Genomic DNA, 16,635 nt, shown 5'->3' with positions numbered 1-16,635 from the left:
TATACGTGGAATTGAGCAAGGCCCTAGCTCCCGTTCCCGAGCCTTCCCGCCCGGAGTCACCAGGGCGGAGCTTATTTACAGAAGGCGCGGTTGCGCTCCCTCGGCCGGTGTCAGCCTCATCACCCGAACCGACCGTTACTCCGGCTTTGCTGGAAGTTGTGGATGCGGCCTACCCTGCGGCTGCGGTAATGCCAGTATTGGAACCGGCTAGGGTCTGTTTAACGGGCCCTGTGGACCAGCCCTCCGGAATCACGGCTGCTCCCATCCGCTACCCGGCCCCAGCGGCTGCTGGGCCACAGATATCATCGACCGCCTCTGCCCCGCGCCCCTTCTCGGCAAGGTCCCGCCCACCGGACTCTGGGACTGGCGCGGTACCCTCCGTTTGGCTTGCGGAGGTGGTAAAACAAAAGAAGGTTCGAGAGCAGGAGGTATGGAGCCTGCTTCATTCAAAAGGGGAGGCTGGCATGGCGGTGGAAAGATCCCGGGGGCGGCTGGTGTACACCAATGTGGCCCAGGGGTATGGCTTCATATGTGATCAGACTGGTCAGAAGGTATACGTGAACGTAGCCTCCATACGCCACGGCCGTGCCCTGGAAATAGGGGACTTTGTCTCTTATTATAAAGAATACTGCCCCCGCGGGTATTATGCGGTGGCGGTACTGGCGGTACCTGAGGAACGCGAACCCCCGTAAAGAGGACTGTATTGGACACTCCCTTCACCCCAGGAGTTCCACGGCTGTGGGCCCCTTGCTACCGGCCATCAGGAGATGGCCTGGACTGTCAGAGTCTGAAAGAACAGTTCTAGTTTAAAAAAAAAAAATGTTTTATGTGATTAAGCTGTTTTTTTTAAGAATGTTCCTCTTACAGGATGTTATTTTACTGATTTGGAAACTTGACAGAACGGGGATACGAAGACAAGAGGGAGTGTTCATGTCCAAGGAAGGGGGAGGGAAAAGGAGTACTGGCGATGTTTATTGTTGAACGTTGAGTTTTAAAGCAAAAGAAAATGAAAAAAAAAATAATATAAAAATGGGTACTTGTGCTATTATAAAGTTGTTTAATGTATAATATGCCAAAGTAAATGCAACAGGTCCGGGTAAGGGAAGGTCTGCGGGACCAAAGGAAAGTGTGAGATCCGGTAGGGATCTAAGAGTTGAGGAGGTCTGGGAGACCGGGACGCCGACCATGACATGTAATTAAAAGAAGGAAAATGAGTTGGAAGACGTGAGAAAGACAGCCGTCCTAGGTCAGGTCCCCAACACCACGGACACCCCTGAAGAAGGAAAGGCGGGCGCCGGCAATGATCTGGTAGGTGAGTGGCCTCGATCATGGCGTACCGGATAGTGAAAGGTAACAGTAGGGGAGAGTAGGGGAAAGATACATGCCGTAGAGAGAATACGGGTGTACCTTGCCCAATTTGAAAGACGTTGTCATGTGGCGTGCGCGCTGGTGAGTAGCAGTAGGCTGCTCAGAGCATAGTGCTCCCAGTATAGTTCGGCCCCCGCAGATAGTGGGTTTGGCTCAACTTCTGGTCCGACAACAGAATGTAGGTGTAGATTCAGAACGACGAAGGCAGGGATGACGATTGTCAAGGACGACAATGGACAAAGGAAGGGGGAGTGTAGGGAAGGTGACCTGACGGACGGACGGACTAGTCAGAGTGAAGAAAGATAGGTTTGCACAGTGTAGGTAGGAGTCAGTGATTACAGTGGGGAAACAACTAGGAAAGTGTAGTGGACTTGCAGTACCTTGGGATGACCATTAGATGGCAGGGTGGAGTGTGAGCAAAGGACTTTACAGCAGCTTAGGGCTTTAGAAACCGTTGGTCATGGGGGGGCGTGGTGACAGTTAGAGTGACAGTTTCAAGGAACCGGGGGAGTTATAAATACTGAGGGAGGGTTCCAGAAGATTCCAGTCCCCAGGGGGAGCTCAAGTGACAGGAGGACTACGACAGTCTGTGCACTCTGAGGAGAATCCAGACCAGGGGGACTGAGGAGAGAGGACGTCAGGGGGGTGGTCCTGACAGGAAAGGACCGCAGCAGAGACAAGGCTCTGGGTATAAGACACCGTATGTGACACGACGACTGAGCAGTAGAAGCGCTGTTGGTTTACGGGCCTAAGGCGGCCACAGTGACGGAACTGTCAGGAGCGTCGACAGTAAAGGAGGGGACGGTGTGTGCAGACACGTCTCCAGTGTATGGTGTGAGAAGCGGCTCTGGAAACGGAGGGCCGCGAGGTGTGCCGTCAGTCGGACGGCAAGTGAAGAAATAAACTTGGACCTGTTGCACCCAGAATCTGCCTCCATCGTGTCTCTGTTGTCATCTCTGCGCGGTATAAAAGTAGGACCACCCCCCCCAGCTCGGCACCCCACCACCGACACTACAGTTTCACTGGGTTTTTAGCAGTGTACATGATTATTAGGAATTGCCCTAAGTGACCACAAGCATCATGGCGGCCGCTGCCCGTCACGTGACGCCCCTCCTCCTGCTGTGGGCGGGGCCCCGATGGGAGGCTGAGTACTTAGAGGGCCGGGACTCCGGGCTGAGCTGGCCGTCCGGCTGGAGGTTGCGTTTTGTGGCCTCAGCAGAGAAGTGTGGCACGGAGATAAGATGGAGCGTGTGTGGCGACAGAAGGACGTCCACCTTAGGTGCGGTATAACGGGACTAATGCCGGCTGTTATCCTCCCTTATCCCTGGGGCCGGAGCAGCGGGAGGCTGGCTCACTGCTAGCGGTACCGAGCCCACAGCCGCCGCTGCAGCACGGAGCTGGAAAGAGAATAACCGGCCCTATCCAGCGCTGAAGGCGTTAATGTGAGAGCTGCAGCTAAGAAATGTATTTACAGGGGGCGCTGTGTATACTAGTGACCGTATGGGGGCGCTGTGTATACTAGTGACCGTATGGGGGCGCTGTGTATACTAGTGACCGTATGGGGGCGCTGTGTATACTAGTGACCGTATGGGGGCGTTGTGTATACTAGTGTGTGACTGGGGGGCACTGTGTATACTAGTGTGTGACTGTATGGGGGGCACTGTGTATACTAGTGTGTGACTGTATGGGGGGGCGCTGTGTATACTAGTGTGTGACTGTATGGGGGGGCGCTGTGTATACTAGTGTGTGACTGTATGGGGGGGGCACTGTGTATACACGTGTGTGACTGTATGGGGGGGCACTGTGTATACACGTGTGTGACTGTATGGGGGGGGCACTGTGTATACTAGTGTGTGACTGTATGGGGGGCGCTGTGTATACTAGGGTGTGACTGTATGGGGGGCGCTGTGTATACTAGGGTGTGACTGTATGGGGGGCGCTGTGTATACTAGGGTGTGACTGTATGGGGGGCGCTGTGTATACTAGGGTGTGACTGTATGGGGGGGCACTGTGTATACTAGGGTGTGACTGTATTGGGGGCACTGTGTATACTAGGGTGTGACTGTTTGGGGGGGCTGTGTATACTAGTGTGTGACTATGGGGGGGCGATGTGTATACTAGTGTGACTGTATGGGGGGCACTGTGTATACTAGGGTGTGACTGGGGGGGCTGTGTATACTAGGGTGTGACTGTATGGGGGGGCGCTGTGTATACTAGTGTGTGACTGTATGGGGGGGGCGCTGTGTATACTAGGGTGTGACTGTATGGGGGGGCACTGTGTATACTAGGGTGTGACTGTATGGGGGGGCGCTGTGTATACTAGGGTGTGACTGTATGGGGGGGCGCTGTTTACTAGGGTGTGACTGTATGGGGGGGCGCTGTGTATACTAGGGTGTGACTGTATGGGGGGGCGCTGTGTATACTAGGGTGTGACTGTATGGGGGGCGCTGTGTATACTAGGGTGTGACTGTATGGGGGGGCGCTGTTTACTAGGGTGTGACTGTATGGGGGGGCGCTGTTTACTAGGGTGTGACTGTATGGGGGGGCGCTGTTTACACTAGGGTGTGACTGTATGGGGGGGCGCTGTGTATACTAGGGTGTGACTGTATGGGGGGGCGCTGTGTATACTAGGGTGTGACTGTATGGGGGGGCGCTGTTTACTAGGGTGTGACTGTATGGGGGGGCGCTGTGTACACTAGGGTGTGACTGTATGGGGGGGCGCTGTGTATACTAGGGTGTGACTGTATGGGGGGCGCTGTGTATACTAGGGTGTGACTGTATGGGGGGGCGCTGTGTATACTAGGGTGTGACTGTATGGGGGGGCGCTGTGTATACTAGGGTGTGACTGTATGGGGGGGCGCTGTGTATACTAGGGTGTGACTGTATGGGGGGGCGCTGTGTATACTAGGGTGTGACTGTATGGGGGGGCGCTGTGTATACTAGGGTGTGACTGTATGGGGGGCGTTGTGTATACTAGGGTGTGACTGTATGGGGGGGCGCTGTGTACAGTCATGGCCAAAAGTTTTGAGAATGACACAAATATTAACTTTTACAAAGTCTACTGCTTCATTTTTTCTAATGGCAATTTGCATATACTCCAGAATGTTATAAAAAGTGATCAGCTTAACAGCAATTACTTGCAAAGTCAATATTTGCCTAGAAAATGAACTTTATCCCCCAAAACACATTTCAACATCATTGCAGCCCTGCCTTAAAAGGACCAGCTAACATCGTTTCAGTGATTGCTCCATTAACACAGGTGTGGGTGTTGATGAGGACAGGGCTGGAGATCAATCTGTCATGATTAAGTAAGAATTAAAGTGTCCAGTGGTGTCAAAGGAGGCTGGTGCTTGGCATCATTGTTTCTCTTCTGTTAACCATGGTTATCTCTAAAGAAACACGTTCAGTCATCATTGCACTGCACAAAAATGGCCTAACAGGGAAGAGTATCGCAGCTAGAAAGATTGCACCTCAGTCAACAATCTATCGCATCATCAAGAACTTCAAGGAGAGAGGTTCCCTTGTTGCCAAAAAAGGCTCCAGGGCGCCCAAGAAAGACCAGCAAGCGCCAGGACCGTCTCTTAAAAGTGTTTCAGCTGCGGGATCGGGCTACCAGCAGTGCAGAGCTTGCTCAGGAATGGCAGCAGGCAGGTGTGAGTGCATCTGCACGCACTGTGAGGCGGAGACTCTTGGAGCAAGGCCTGGTCTCAAGGAGGGCAGCAAAGAAGCCACTTCTCTCCAGAAAAAACATCATGGACAGACTGATATTCTGCAAGAGGTACAGGGAGTGGACTGCTGAGGACTGGGGTAAAGTCATTTTCTCTGAATCCCCTTTTCGATTGTTTGGGACATCTGGAAAACGGCTTATTCGGAGAAGACCAGGTGAGCGCTATCACCAGTCTTGTCTCATGCCAACTGTCAAGCATCCTGAAACCATTCATGTGTGGGGTTGCTTCTCAGCCAAGGGAATGGGCTCTCTCTCAGTGTTGCCTAAAAAACACAGCCATGAATAAAGAATGGTGCCAGAATGTCCTCCAAGAGCAACTTCTCCCAACCGTCCAAGAGCAGTTTGGCGATCAACAATGCCTTTTTCAACATGATGTCGCACCTTGCCATAAAGCAAAGGTGATAACTAAATGGCTCAGGGAACAAAACATAGAGATTTTGGGACCATGGCCTCGAAACTCCCCAGATCTTAATCCCATTGAGAACTTGTGGTCAATCATCAAGAGACGGGTGGACAAACAAAAACCTTCAAATTCAGACAAAATAAAAGCATTGATTTTGCAAGAATGGACTGCTATCAGTCAGGATTTGATCCAGAAGTTGATTGAGAGCATGCCAGGGAGAATTGCTGAGGTCCTGAAGAAGAAGGGTCAACACTGCAAATATTGACTTGCTGCATTAACTCATTCTAACTGTCAATATAACCTTTTGCTACTCATAATATGATTGCAATTATATTTCTGTATGTGATAAAAACATCTGACAAACACACATAAAAACCAGAGGGCAGGAGATCATGTGAAAATATAATATTTGTGTCATTCTCTAAACTTTTGGCCATGACTGTATACTAGGGTGTGACTGTATGGGGGGGCACTGTGTATACTAGTGTGTGACTGTATGGGGGTGGCACTGTGTATACTAGCGTGACTGTATGGGGGGGCACTGTGTATACTAGTGTGTGACTGTATGGGGGGGGCACTGTGTATACTAGGGTGTGACTGTATGGGGGGGGCACTGTGTATACTAGGGTGTGACTGTATGGGGGGGCACTGTGTATACTAGGGTGTGACTGTATGGGGGGGCACTGTGTATACTAGGGTGTGACTGTATGGGGGGGCACTGTGTATACTAGGGTGTGACTGTATGGGGGGGCACTGTGTATACTAGGGTGTGACTGTATGGGGGGGCACTGTGTATACTAGGGTGTGACTGTATGGGGGGGCACTGTGTATACTAGGGTGTGACTGTATGGGGGGGCACTGTGTATACTAGGGTGTGACTGTATGGGGGGGCACTGTGTATACTAGGGTGTGACTGTATGGGGGGGCACTGTGTATACTAGGGTGTGACTGGGGGGGCACTGTGTATACTAGTGTGTGACTGGGGGGGGCACTGTGTATACTAGTGTGTGACTGGGGGGGGCACTGTGTATACTAGTGTGTGACTGGGGGGGCACTGTGTATACTAGTGTGTGACTGGGGGGGGCGCTGTGTATACTGGTGTGTGACTGTATGGGGGGGCGCTGTGTATACTGGTGTGTCTGTATGGGGGGGCGCTGTGTATACTGGTGTGTGACTGTATGGGGGGCACTGTGTATACTGGTGTGTGACTGTATGGGGGGCACTGTGTATACTGGTGTGTGACTGTATGGGGGGCACTGTGTATACTGGTGTGTGACTGTATGGGGGGGCACTGTGTATACTGGTGTGTGACTATGGGGGGGCACTGTGTATACTGGTGTGTGACTGTATGGGGGGGCACTGTGTATACTAGTGTGTGACTGGGGGGGGCACTGTGTATACTGGTGTGTGACTGTATGGGGGGGCACTGTGTATACTAGTGTGTGACTGGGGGGGGCACTGTGTATACTGGTGTGTGACTGGGGGGGCACTGTGTATACTAGTGTGTGACTGGGGGGGGCACTGTGTATACTAGTGTGTGACTGGGGGGGGCACTGTGTATACTAGTGTGTGACTGGGGGGGGCACTGTGTATACTAGTGTGTGACTGGGGGGGGCACTGTGTATACTAGTGTGTGACTGGGGGGGGCACTGTGTATACTAGTGTGTGACTGGGGGGGCACTGTGTATACTAGTGTGTGACTGGGGGGGCACTGTGTATACTGGTATGTGACTGGGGGGGGCACTGTGTATACTGGTGTGTGACTGGGGGGGGCACTGTGTATACTGGTGTGTGACTGGGGGGGGCACTGTGTATACTGGTGTGTGACTGGGGGGGGCACTGTGTATACTGGTGTGTGACTGGGGGGGGCACTGTGTATACTGGTGTGTGACTGTATGGGGGGGGCACTGTGTATACTGGTGTGTGACTGTATGGGGGGGGCACTGTGTATACTGGTGTGTGACTGTATGGGGGGGGCACTGTGTATACTGGTGTGTGTGACTGTATGGGGGGGCACTGTGTATACTGGTGTGTGTGACTGTATGGGGGGGCGCTGTGTATACTGGTGTGTGTGTCTGTATGGGGGGGCGCTGTGTATACTGGTGTGTGACTGTATGGGGGGCGCTGTGTATACTGGTGTGTGACTGTATGGGGGGGCACTGTGTATACTAGTGTGTGACTGTATGGGGGGGCACTGTGTATACTGGTGTGTGACTGTATGGGGGGCACTGTGTATACTGGTGTGTGTGTGTCTGTATGGGGGGGCACTGTGTATACTAGTGTGTGACTGTATGGGGGGGGCACTGTGTATACTGCTGTGTGACTGTATGGGGGGGCACTGTGTATACTGGTGTGTGACTGTATGGGGGGGCACTGTGTATACTGGTGTGTGTCTGTATGGGGGGGCGCTGTGTATACTAATGTGTGACTGTATGGGGGGGCGCTGTGTATACTAGTGTGTGTGTGTGTGACTGTATGGGGGGGCACTGTGTATACTAGTGTGTGTGTGTGACTGTATGGGGGGGCACTGTGTATACTAGTGTGTGTGTGTGACTGTATGGGGGGGCACTGTGTATACTGGTGTGTGACTGTATGGGGGGGCACTGTGTATACTGGTGTGTGTGTGTCTGTATGGGGGGGCGCTGTGTATACTAATGTGTGACTGTATGGGGGGGTGCTGTGTATACTAGTGTGTGTGTGTGTCTGTATGGGGGGCACTGTGTATACTAGTGTGTGTGTGTGACTGTATGGGGGGGCACTGTGTATACTGGTGTGTGTGTGTGTGTGTCTGTATGGGGGGGCGCTGTGTATACTAATGTGTGACTGTATGGGGGGGCACTGTGTATACTGGTGTGTGACTGTATGGGGGGGCACTGTGTATACTAGTGTGTGACTGTATGGGGGGGCACTGTGTATACTGGTGTGTGACTGTATGGGGGGGCACTGTGTATACTGGTGTGTGTGTGTGTCTGTATGGGGGGGCGCTGTGTATACTAATGTGTGACTGTATGGGGGGGCGCTGTGTATACTAGTGTGTGTGTGTGACTGTATGGGGGGGCACTGTGTATACTAGTGTGTGTGACTGTATGGGGGGGCACTGTGTATACTAGTGTGTGTGTGTGTGTGACTGTATGGGGGGGCACTGTGTATACTAGTGTGTGTGTGTGTGACTGTATGGGGGGGCACTGTGTATACGTGTGTGTGTGTGTGTGTGTGTGACTGTATGGGGGGGCGCTGTGTATACTAGTGTGTGTGTGTGTGTGTGTGACTGTATGGGGGGGCACTGTGTATACTAGTGTGTGTCTGTATGGGGGGGCATTGTGTATACTAGTGTGTGTGTGTGTGACTGTATGGGGGGGCACTGTGTATACTAGTGTGTGTGTGTGTCTGTATGGGGGGGCATTGTGTATACTAGTGTGTGTGTGTGTGTGTGTGTGACTGTATGGGGGGGCACTGTGTATACTAGTGTGTGTGTGTGTGTGACTGTATGGGGGGGCACTGTGTATACTAGTGTGTGTGTGTGTGACTGTATGGGGGGGCACTGTGTATACTGGTGTGTGTGTGTGTGTGTGTGTGTGACTGTATGGGGGGGCGCTGTGTATACTAGTGTGTGTGTGTGTGTGTGTGTGTGTGACTGTATGGGGGGGCACTGTGTATACTAGTGTGTGTCTGTATGGGGGGGCATTGTGTATACTAGTGTGTGTGTGTGACTGTATGGGGGGGCACTGTGTATACTAGTGTGTGTGTGTGTCTGTATGGGGGGGCATTGTGTATACTAGTGTGTGTGTGTGTGTGTGACTGTATGGGGGGCACTGTGTATACTTGTGTGTGTGACTGTATGGGGGGGCACTGTGTATACTTGTGTGTGTGACTGTATGGGGGGGCACTGTGTATACTTGTGTGTGTGACTGTATGGGGGGGCACTGTGTATACTTGTGTGTGTGACTGTATGGGGGGGCACTGTGTATACTTGTGTGTGTGACTGTATGGGGGGGCACTGTGTATACTTGTGTGTGTGTGACTGTATGGGGGGGCACTGTGTATACTTGTGTGTGTGACTGTATGGGGGGGCACTGTGTATACTTGTGTGTGACTGTATGGGGGGGCACTGTGTATACGTGTGTGTGACTGTATGGGGGGGCACTGTGTATACGTGTGTGTGACTGTATGGGGGGGCACTGTGTATACGTGTGTGTGACTGTATGGGGGGGCACTGTGTATACGTGTGTGTGACTGTATGGGGGGGCACTGTGTATACGTGTGTGTGACTGTATGGGGGGGCACTGTGTATACGTGTGTGTGACTGTATGGGGGGGCACTGTGTATACGTGTGTGTGACTGTATGGGGGGCACTGTGTATACACGTGTGTGACTGTATGGGGGGGCACTGTGTATACACGTGTGTGACTGTATGGGGGGGCACTGTGTATACTAGTGTGTGTGACTGTATGGGGGGGCACTGTGTATACTATTGTGTGACTGTATGGGGGGGCACTGTGTATACTAGTGTGTGACTGTATGGGGGGGCACTGTGTATACTAGTGTGTGACTGTATGGGGGGGCACTGTGTATACTAGTGTGTGACTGTATGGGGGGGCACTGTGTATACTAGTGTGTGACTGTATGGGGGGCACTGTGTATACTGGTGTGTGACTGTATGGGGGGGCACTGTGTATACTGGTGTGTTACTGTATGGGGGGGCACTGTGTATACTGGTGTGTGACTGTATGGGGGGGCACTGTGTATACTGGTGTGTGTGTGTGACTGTATGGGGGGGCACTGTGTATACTAGTGTGTGTGTGTGTGACTGTATGGGGGGGCGCTGTGTATACTAGTGTGTGTGTGTGTCTGTATGGGGGGGCATTGTGTATACTAGTGTGTGTGTGTGTGACTGTATGGGGGGGGCACTGTGTATACTATTGTGTGACTGTATGGGGGGGCACTGTGTATACTAGTGTGTGACTGTATGGGGGGGCACTGTGTATACTAGTGTGTGACTGTATGGGGGGGGCACTGTGTATACTAGTGTGACTGTATGGGGGGGCACTATAGAGATAGTGTTGGATCCTGTCTGTGGGTGACCTCTTGAATTCCTCATTGTCACAAGTGGCTGATGACTGGGATTACTGGTTGTAAAGGCTTTATAGTCTTTGTTGTACACACAGGGTGTATGCATAATGTATGGAATGTCTGCCGATCATTAACCCTCTGATTGTTGGCCTATGTTTGAGCTTATGTATGAAGCTGTAATCAGCAGAGATAAGGCCTTGTAGCTGGTATGTATGTGACTGAGTGAAGGACTAAAGGCCCTTTTACATTTAGCAATGCACCAGCGATCCGACCAGCGATATGACCCGGTCAGGATCGCTGGTGCATCGCTAAATGATCGCTAGTGAGCTTCCACACAGGAAGATCTCACAGCGGTGCAGCAGCGACGCAGCGCACGATACTCACCTTTCACACACAGCGATCCTGACGTCCTCCCGTCCGCGTCCAGCGTCGCTCGTCTCACACAGCAGGAAGCCCAGCAGGAAGCAGACGACGAGAAATGGAGCCGCCCGATCTCACGCGATCAGCGATGGTCAGCGGGGGAGCCGGTCGGAGCGAAGTATCACACATAGCAATATCGCTATAACGTCACAAAATCAGTGACGTTTTAGCGATATTGCTAGTGATATCCCTATGTGTAAAACCCCCTATACAGTAGTCTTATCTTAGTCTTAGTCTTATCTTGGTCTTATCTGCAGCGGCTGCTTGTCCTCCGTCCCTCTGTCTTGTTATTTCTATTGAGGTAGATCAGTGTCTGCCACCAATCTGATATCCGTTATCTATAGAGCCCTCTTCACATCCCCCCCATGATGGGAGTCTTCAGGGGGATGACCCCGCACCACTGACTGTCCTGCTGCTGTGACACCACCACATGTTCTTGTGCCACGGCGAGCCTTAAGCCCCCATACACATTAGACTAATGTCAGCACATATCGACAGGTATGGCCGACACCCGGGGAAGAGGCTTGGGCCGTGGTGCGACTCCTCGGGGGATGGACACGGTAGTAGTTTCTGGTGTGAAGGTGGAGTTCGGCTTGCTGTGTCTACTGGGGAAGTAAGAGTTGGGGTCTTGCTGTATCTGCTAGAAAATTAGAGGTCTGCGACACGCTGGGGCTGCGTCCTGACATCCGGGGGAATCGGCAGGAGAGCGCAGGACACAGTTTTCCTACTGTGGATGAAGCGGAGGAGTCATTGCTTCATTTACTAAGGAGAGATCTGTTTTGGCTAATGGGGAGACCTCCAGTTTCGTGGTCCTGGGCCTTCATTCTAGGGCTAGTGATATTTGGAGGTCCCCGACTGTTCCTGTACGTGTGAAATGCCGTCACTCTATAACACGTGGCCCCCATTTATCCGTAAACCTACTAATAAGCCGCGACATGTGTTTCTGTTAGAAGTCTGAGCCTCCTGCCTTGGTGTAAGCCTTCCCGGCTCCTCCTGACGTCAGACCCTTTCCATATTTCAGATGTTAAGTGGAAACACTAGCAGATGATGGCGTCTGTATCTTCTTGTTCTGGGGGCCTTTTTTTTTTTTTTTTTTTTTTTTTTTTATGGAGGGATCTCGTAATTGTCGCCCATCTTTACCCAAGTTAAAAATACCCAGGTACATAGTGGGGGGGATTAGCTTAATGCTCTGGGTGCCCGAGGGCTCTCTTCTAAAAGTTTCAGAAGTTTGGCACTAGTTGTAAACTTTTAAAAGTGTCGATTTGGCCAGGAGCCTTTCCTCCCGTCCCATCTAAATGGGGAGAAGGAATCGGGGCGCAGCCAAGCACCTCTGGCATCGGCTGATCTGGGAACAAAAAGTTTGGCTGTTGTACTTCTTTCCATCCCGCCTCCACGGACATGATTACTCTCCCTGGTTCAGATCTGCACGAGCCCCCCAGAAATATAATGCATGGCTGCAATTTTGCTTACACCAGATAGAGACCCTTCTTCTTCATGGGGGGTCTCGATCTGGAAAGTTTACGTGATAAAGTAAATTTCTTTTCCCTCTTCTCGAACAGTTTCTTTTATTGGCTTATCTTAATCTCATGGACTCTTTGAAGAATTATATTATCAGTCTTTAACATGTAGACTGTTATCTCGGTGTCCTAATCGCTGGTTCCGCTTCACCCTCTCCACAGTACCTTTTTTTTTTTTTTTTCTTTCTTGCCCTGATCAGTCTGTTTCCGCTTTTTCATGCATTAGAATAAGTAATTTTATCTATGTGGATAGCTTTCTTGTGAATCCCCTTGAAAAAACTATTGTGAAGCATTTTCTTAGAACTATGTTGTTTTGTCCCTCTGTTATTCTTCTTGGAAATATATGTAAGGGGTAGCACCACTCTCCTTTGCCCCCTTCCTCAGTCCAGCATTGTTTGCATTAATTGGACATTATCTGAATGCAAGAACCCACCTCATTAAGAGGGTACTTATTTACTTAAATGTACAGTTTTCTTTCTCCTGGACTGATCCGGCAATTTTAAAATCATTTGTCAAATCTATCTTCAGCGAAGACAGATTTTCCCATAACTGAGATGCATGACAGTTGGTGCTTATAAGATTCTATGGAGAGGGGAGGAGCTAGAGGCCAATACAGACCTTCTGCTGCATGTTTCCTGAATCCACAGTTACAGTTGTCCATAGAACTTTGAGCATCAACTGTGGTTTTAAGGGATGTCTGTATCTGCCTGTAGCTCCTCCCCCTCTCCATAGACTTTTAAAAGCACCAAGGGCCATCTCCTCTCTCAGTAATGGGAAAATCTTTATTCACTGAATGATCCCCTGAAACCACAGTTGGTGCTCATAAAGTTCTATCAACAACTGTAACTGTCCATTCAAGGGAAAGTGCAGCAGAACAAGTGTCTTCCCCTAACTCTGCCTCCTTCCTTCTCCATAGAATTTTATAAGTACCAACTGTTAACTATGATTTCAGGGGAATTTTGATCAATACAAGAGTAACATCAGAGGATCCCTGTGTCTGCCCCAGCCTCCCCTCTCCATTGTCTCTTACAAGTACCAATTGTCATCTCCTGTTAACCCTGTATTGAGAATGATCAGAAGCAGATTTCTCTTGTAAGGTATATTACAAAGTTTCTAATTTTCATGTGATTTATGGGAAAAAAAAAGTGATGGTTATTTTTTAAGAACACCCCCTCTCAAGCACGGCTTCCTGTTGTAGGAAGTAAGTCTCGTTATTTCGTCTCCATTTACAGTACAGAAAACCTTTTGATGAAACCCAACCTATGTTCCTCAATTGTTTTTTTTTTTTTTTTTTTTTGCTTTGTTTTAGGATTGTCCGAGCTGAGTCAGCATGGCGTTAGGGGAGCCAATGTATAAGGTGTCTTTGAGAAGCTTTTAGATAATTCGGAGAAGAATGACCAAGTCACGGCTCTTCTGCTTGCTGTTGGTCCTCGGCTCAGCTTTTATGGTCCTTTACATCATCGTTTATTGGGACAATGTTGGTCCAGCACATTTAAGTCACCACACATCCTTCTCCAAGTCTTATCCAACTCACCTTTTAGATGCCGAGCTTCCTTCTTCCTTCTCAACTCCAGAAAATGATGACGTTTCTGACGTGGACAGGTTTTTAGATAGTTTTCTTAACGTCGATACGACAAAAAATGAGGTGGCGGGCACAAAGGGGGGAAACCTGGCCCAACGAGGAGGAACGAATAGTTTTGAAGAAAACGTACGAGGCTACGACTGGTCCTCCAGGACCAAATTGGAGGAAGGCCTTTTAGATCAGGAATTAATCCAGGAGGAAAGAAGGTTGAGTTTACGTAAATTCTGTGCCAACTCCAGCTTTAATTTTCCCACCAAGGACTTGGATTTCGATGACATTCCAAACAAGGAGCTGGATCATCTCATAGTGGACGACCGGCACGGAATCATTTATTGCTACATCCCGAAAGTGGCTTGCACCAATTGGAAACGAGTTATGATCGTGTTGAGCGAGAGCCTTTTGGATAAAAAAGGTGTCCCTTATCAGGACCCTCTCGAGATCCCCCGGGAGGACGTCCACAATTCGAGCAGTCATCTCACATTTAACAAGTTCTGGAGAAGGTATGGAAAGTTCTCCAGGCACATGATGAAAATCAAGTTAAAAAAGTACACCAAATTCATCTTCGTTCGCGATCCTTTCGTCCGTCTCATCTCTGCTTTCCGGAGTAAGTTTGAGCTGGAAAATGAAGACTTTTATAAGACTTACGCTATACCCATATTGACCCGTTATTCCAACTGGACAAACGTTCCCCCGTCTGCAGGAGAAGCCTTCTCCTCTGGGGCAAAGCCATCGTTTTCTCAATTTATACAGTACCTTCTAGATGCCCGGACCGAAGAGCAGAAACCTTTCAACGAGCACTGGCGTCAAGTGTATCGCCTCTGCCACCCGTGTCAGATCGATTACGACTTTGTAGGGAAGTTGGAGACCCTGGACGAGGACACCTCTCAGCTTCTAAGACAATTAAATCTAGATTCACTCTTCCACTTTCCTCCCAGTTACAGGAACAGGACTGCGAGCAGCTGGGAGGAGGACTGGTTTTCCAAGATCCCCCTAGAATGGAGGCAAAAACTCTACAAATTATACGAGCCCGATTTTGTTCTATTTGGGTACCCCAAACCCGAGAATATTTTAAATGTTTGAAAAAAAAAAATTAATTTAAAATACCAAAAAATTATCCCTTATTTGCTGCCTTTCCTGGAATGGTCCATGTTTTCTACTCCTTTCTGTATTCCATTTCTTGTGGATGTGTTTTATCGAGAGGGATAATTTTTGTTTTTTATTCCATTTTTTTGAAGAGTAAATTAAATTAAAAAAAAGAAAAGCCTTTCCAATTCTACTTTCTCAGGAGGAGTTCCCAGTATTGATTTTTACTGTTATTTTATAAATTAATATATTTAACTATTTAATAAAGTGTCTGAAAACTTGACCTAGTGAAGTCTGGGCTTAAGTGTTCTGGTGATTTTTAGCTTTTATGGTACATAATATCGCTAGTTTGGGCAATCCCCAGAGTAAATAGTATTGCCCTTGGGATAAATGTAATTTCATGGTGCCCATAAGCTAATTTAACCTTTTTTATAGGCCAAAGAATTCAGCGTCGGACGATTTGATCGAATAGTGCCTCCATTTACTAAAATGAAGGTGGTAGATGTTGTGTGAATCTGTACACTACTCCTTCAACTCTGGGAAGAATGGACCTGAAACACTAAATTCATTCCTGGAGCTGTCACTAGAGGGAGCATGCTGCGTACTGATTTATTATAGCTTTTAATGTGTAAACAGTATACAAAAGCTCCAAAGCTCCCCCTAGTGATGACTGCCAAAGTCCAGAAGATTATAAATGAGCCACTGTAGTTTTAATTTTTATTTCATGTAAATAAGAAATTTTGTAATCCATATTGGAGGAACTTTTTATTCTTTCTCCTTTAGATTAGTCTTTTCTTCTCACTTCATGGGTAAAATCTGTTCAGTGAAGACGGATCTTTCCCATTGTTGAGAGAGGAGATCACAGTTGGTGTTTATAAGATTCTTTGGAGAGAGAATCTAGAGGCAGACATTCAGCTGCAATTTCTCTTTGCACAGTTCTCTAGATGATAGTTGGTGCTTGTAAAATTCTGTGGAGAACCGTTACTGTGCAAGGAGAGATTTTTGCAGATTGTCTGTCTGCCTCTAGCACATCTTCATTGAATCTTAAAAGTGCCCACTGTATCTCATATTAGTAATGTAACAATATATTTACTGATCACAGATTTTTCCCATAATTTGAGAATTTTGAGAGCTAATGATCAGTCCAGAAGGCGAAACGATATCTATTATAAAGTTACTTATTTTAACGTTAACTAATGAGTCATGAAAGCAAAGATAATCCTAAATGTCTATTAAATATAGTTGAACAGCTTTTTCAATAGTGAATTTTTAATTAAACTATATCTCCTTACTTTTTTTTTTTCATTTTTGTTTTGATGGTGTTTTGTTTGCAAATTCACAGTGAGGGGTACTCAAATGAGATGTCATCAGCGGGCTGTGTATGCCCATCACTGCCACAACTGATGTAACCACCGTGAAACAAAGCATCATTATTGATGTTTGTTTTGTGGTGGGGCTGGTCCCT

At 48.9% G+C, this 16,635-nt stretch overlaps 1 protein-coding gene across 2 annotated transcripts; it reads left to right on the top strand.

The window, feature by feature from the left end:
* Positions 1–2,493: 2,493 nt before the first annotated feature.
* CHST12 (carbohydrate sulfotransferase 12) lies at positions 2,494–15,453 on the top strand. 2 transcript variants are annotated; one of them, XM_073553731.1, is made up of 2 exons: positions 2,494–2,647; positions 13,815–15,453. In XM_073553731.1, the coding sequence occupies exon 2, from the start codon at positions 13,899–13,901 to the stop codon at positions 15,165–15,167; it is 1,269 nt and encodes a 422-aa protein (XP_073409832.1). In that variant the 5' UTR covers positions 2,494–2,647; positions 13,815–13,898; the 3' UTR covers positions 15,168–15,453. The 2 variants fall into 2 exon arrangements, with proteins under 2 accessions (XP_073409832.1, XP_073409833.1); XM_073553732.1 differs by lacking the exon at positions 2,494–2,647 and adding an exon at positions 2,659–2,810.
* The last annotated feature ends 1,182 nt before the right edge of the window (positions 15,454–16,635 follow it).

The sequence above is a fragment of the Dendrobates tinctorius genome, unplaced genomic scaffold (assembly GCF_039654945.1).
Source record: "Dendrobates tinctorius isolate UK_male_01 unplaced genomic scaffold, ASM3965494v1 ptg000202l, whole genome shotgun sequence".
In the NCBI taxonomy this organism is placed as follows: Eukaryota; Metazoa; Chordata; class Amphibia; order Anura; family Dendrobatidae; genus Dendrobates; species Dendrobates tinctorius.
This window is presented reverse-complemented; position numbering and strand designations above follow the sequence as displayed.

What these genes read in the sequence shown, in the direction of transcription:
- CHST12 (XM_073553731.1), top strand. Translation starts at nt 13,899, where the DNA reads ATGACCAAGTCACGGCTCTTCTGCTTGCTGTTGGTCCTCGGCTCAGCT.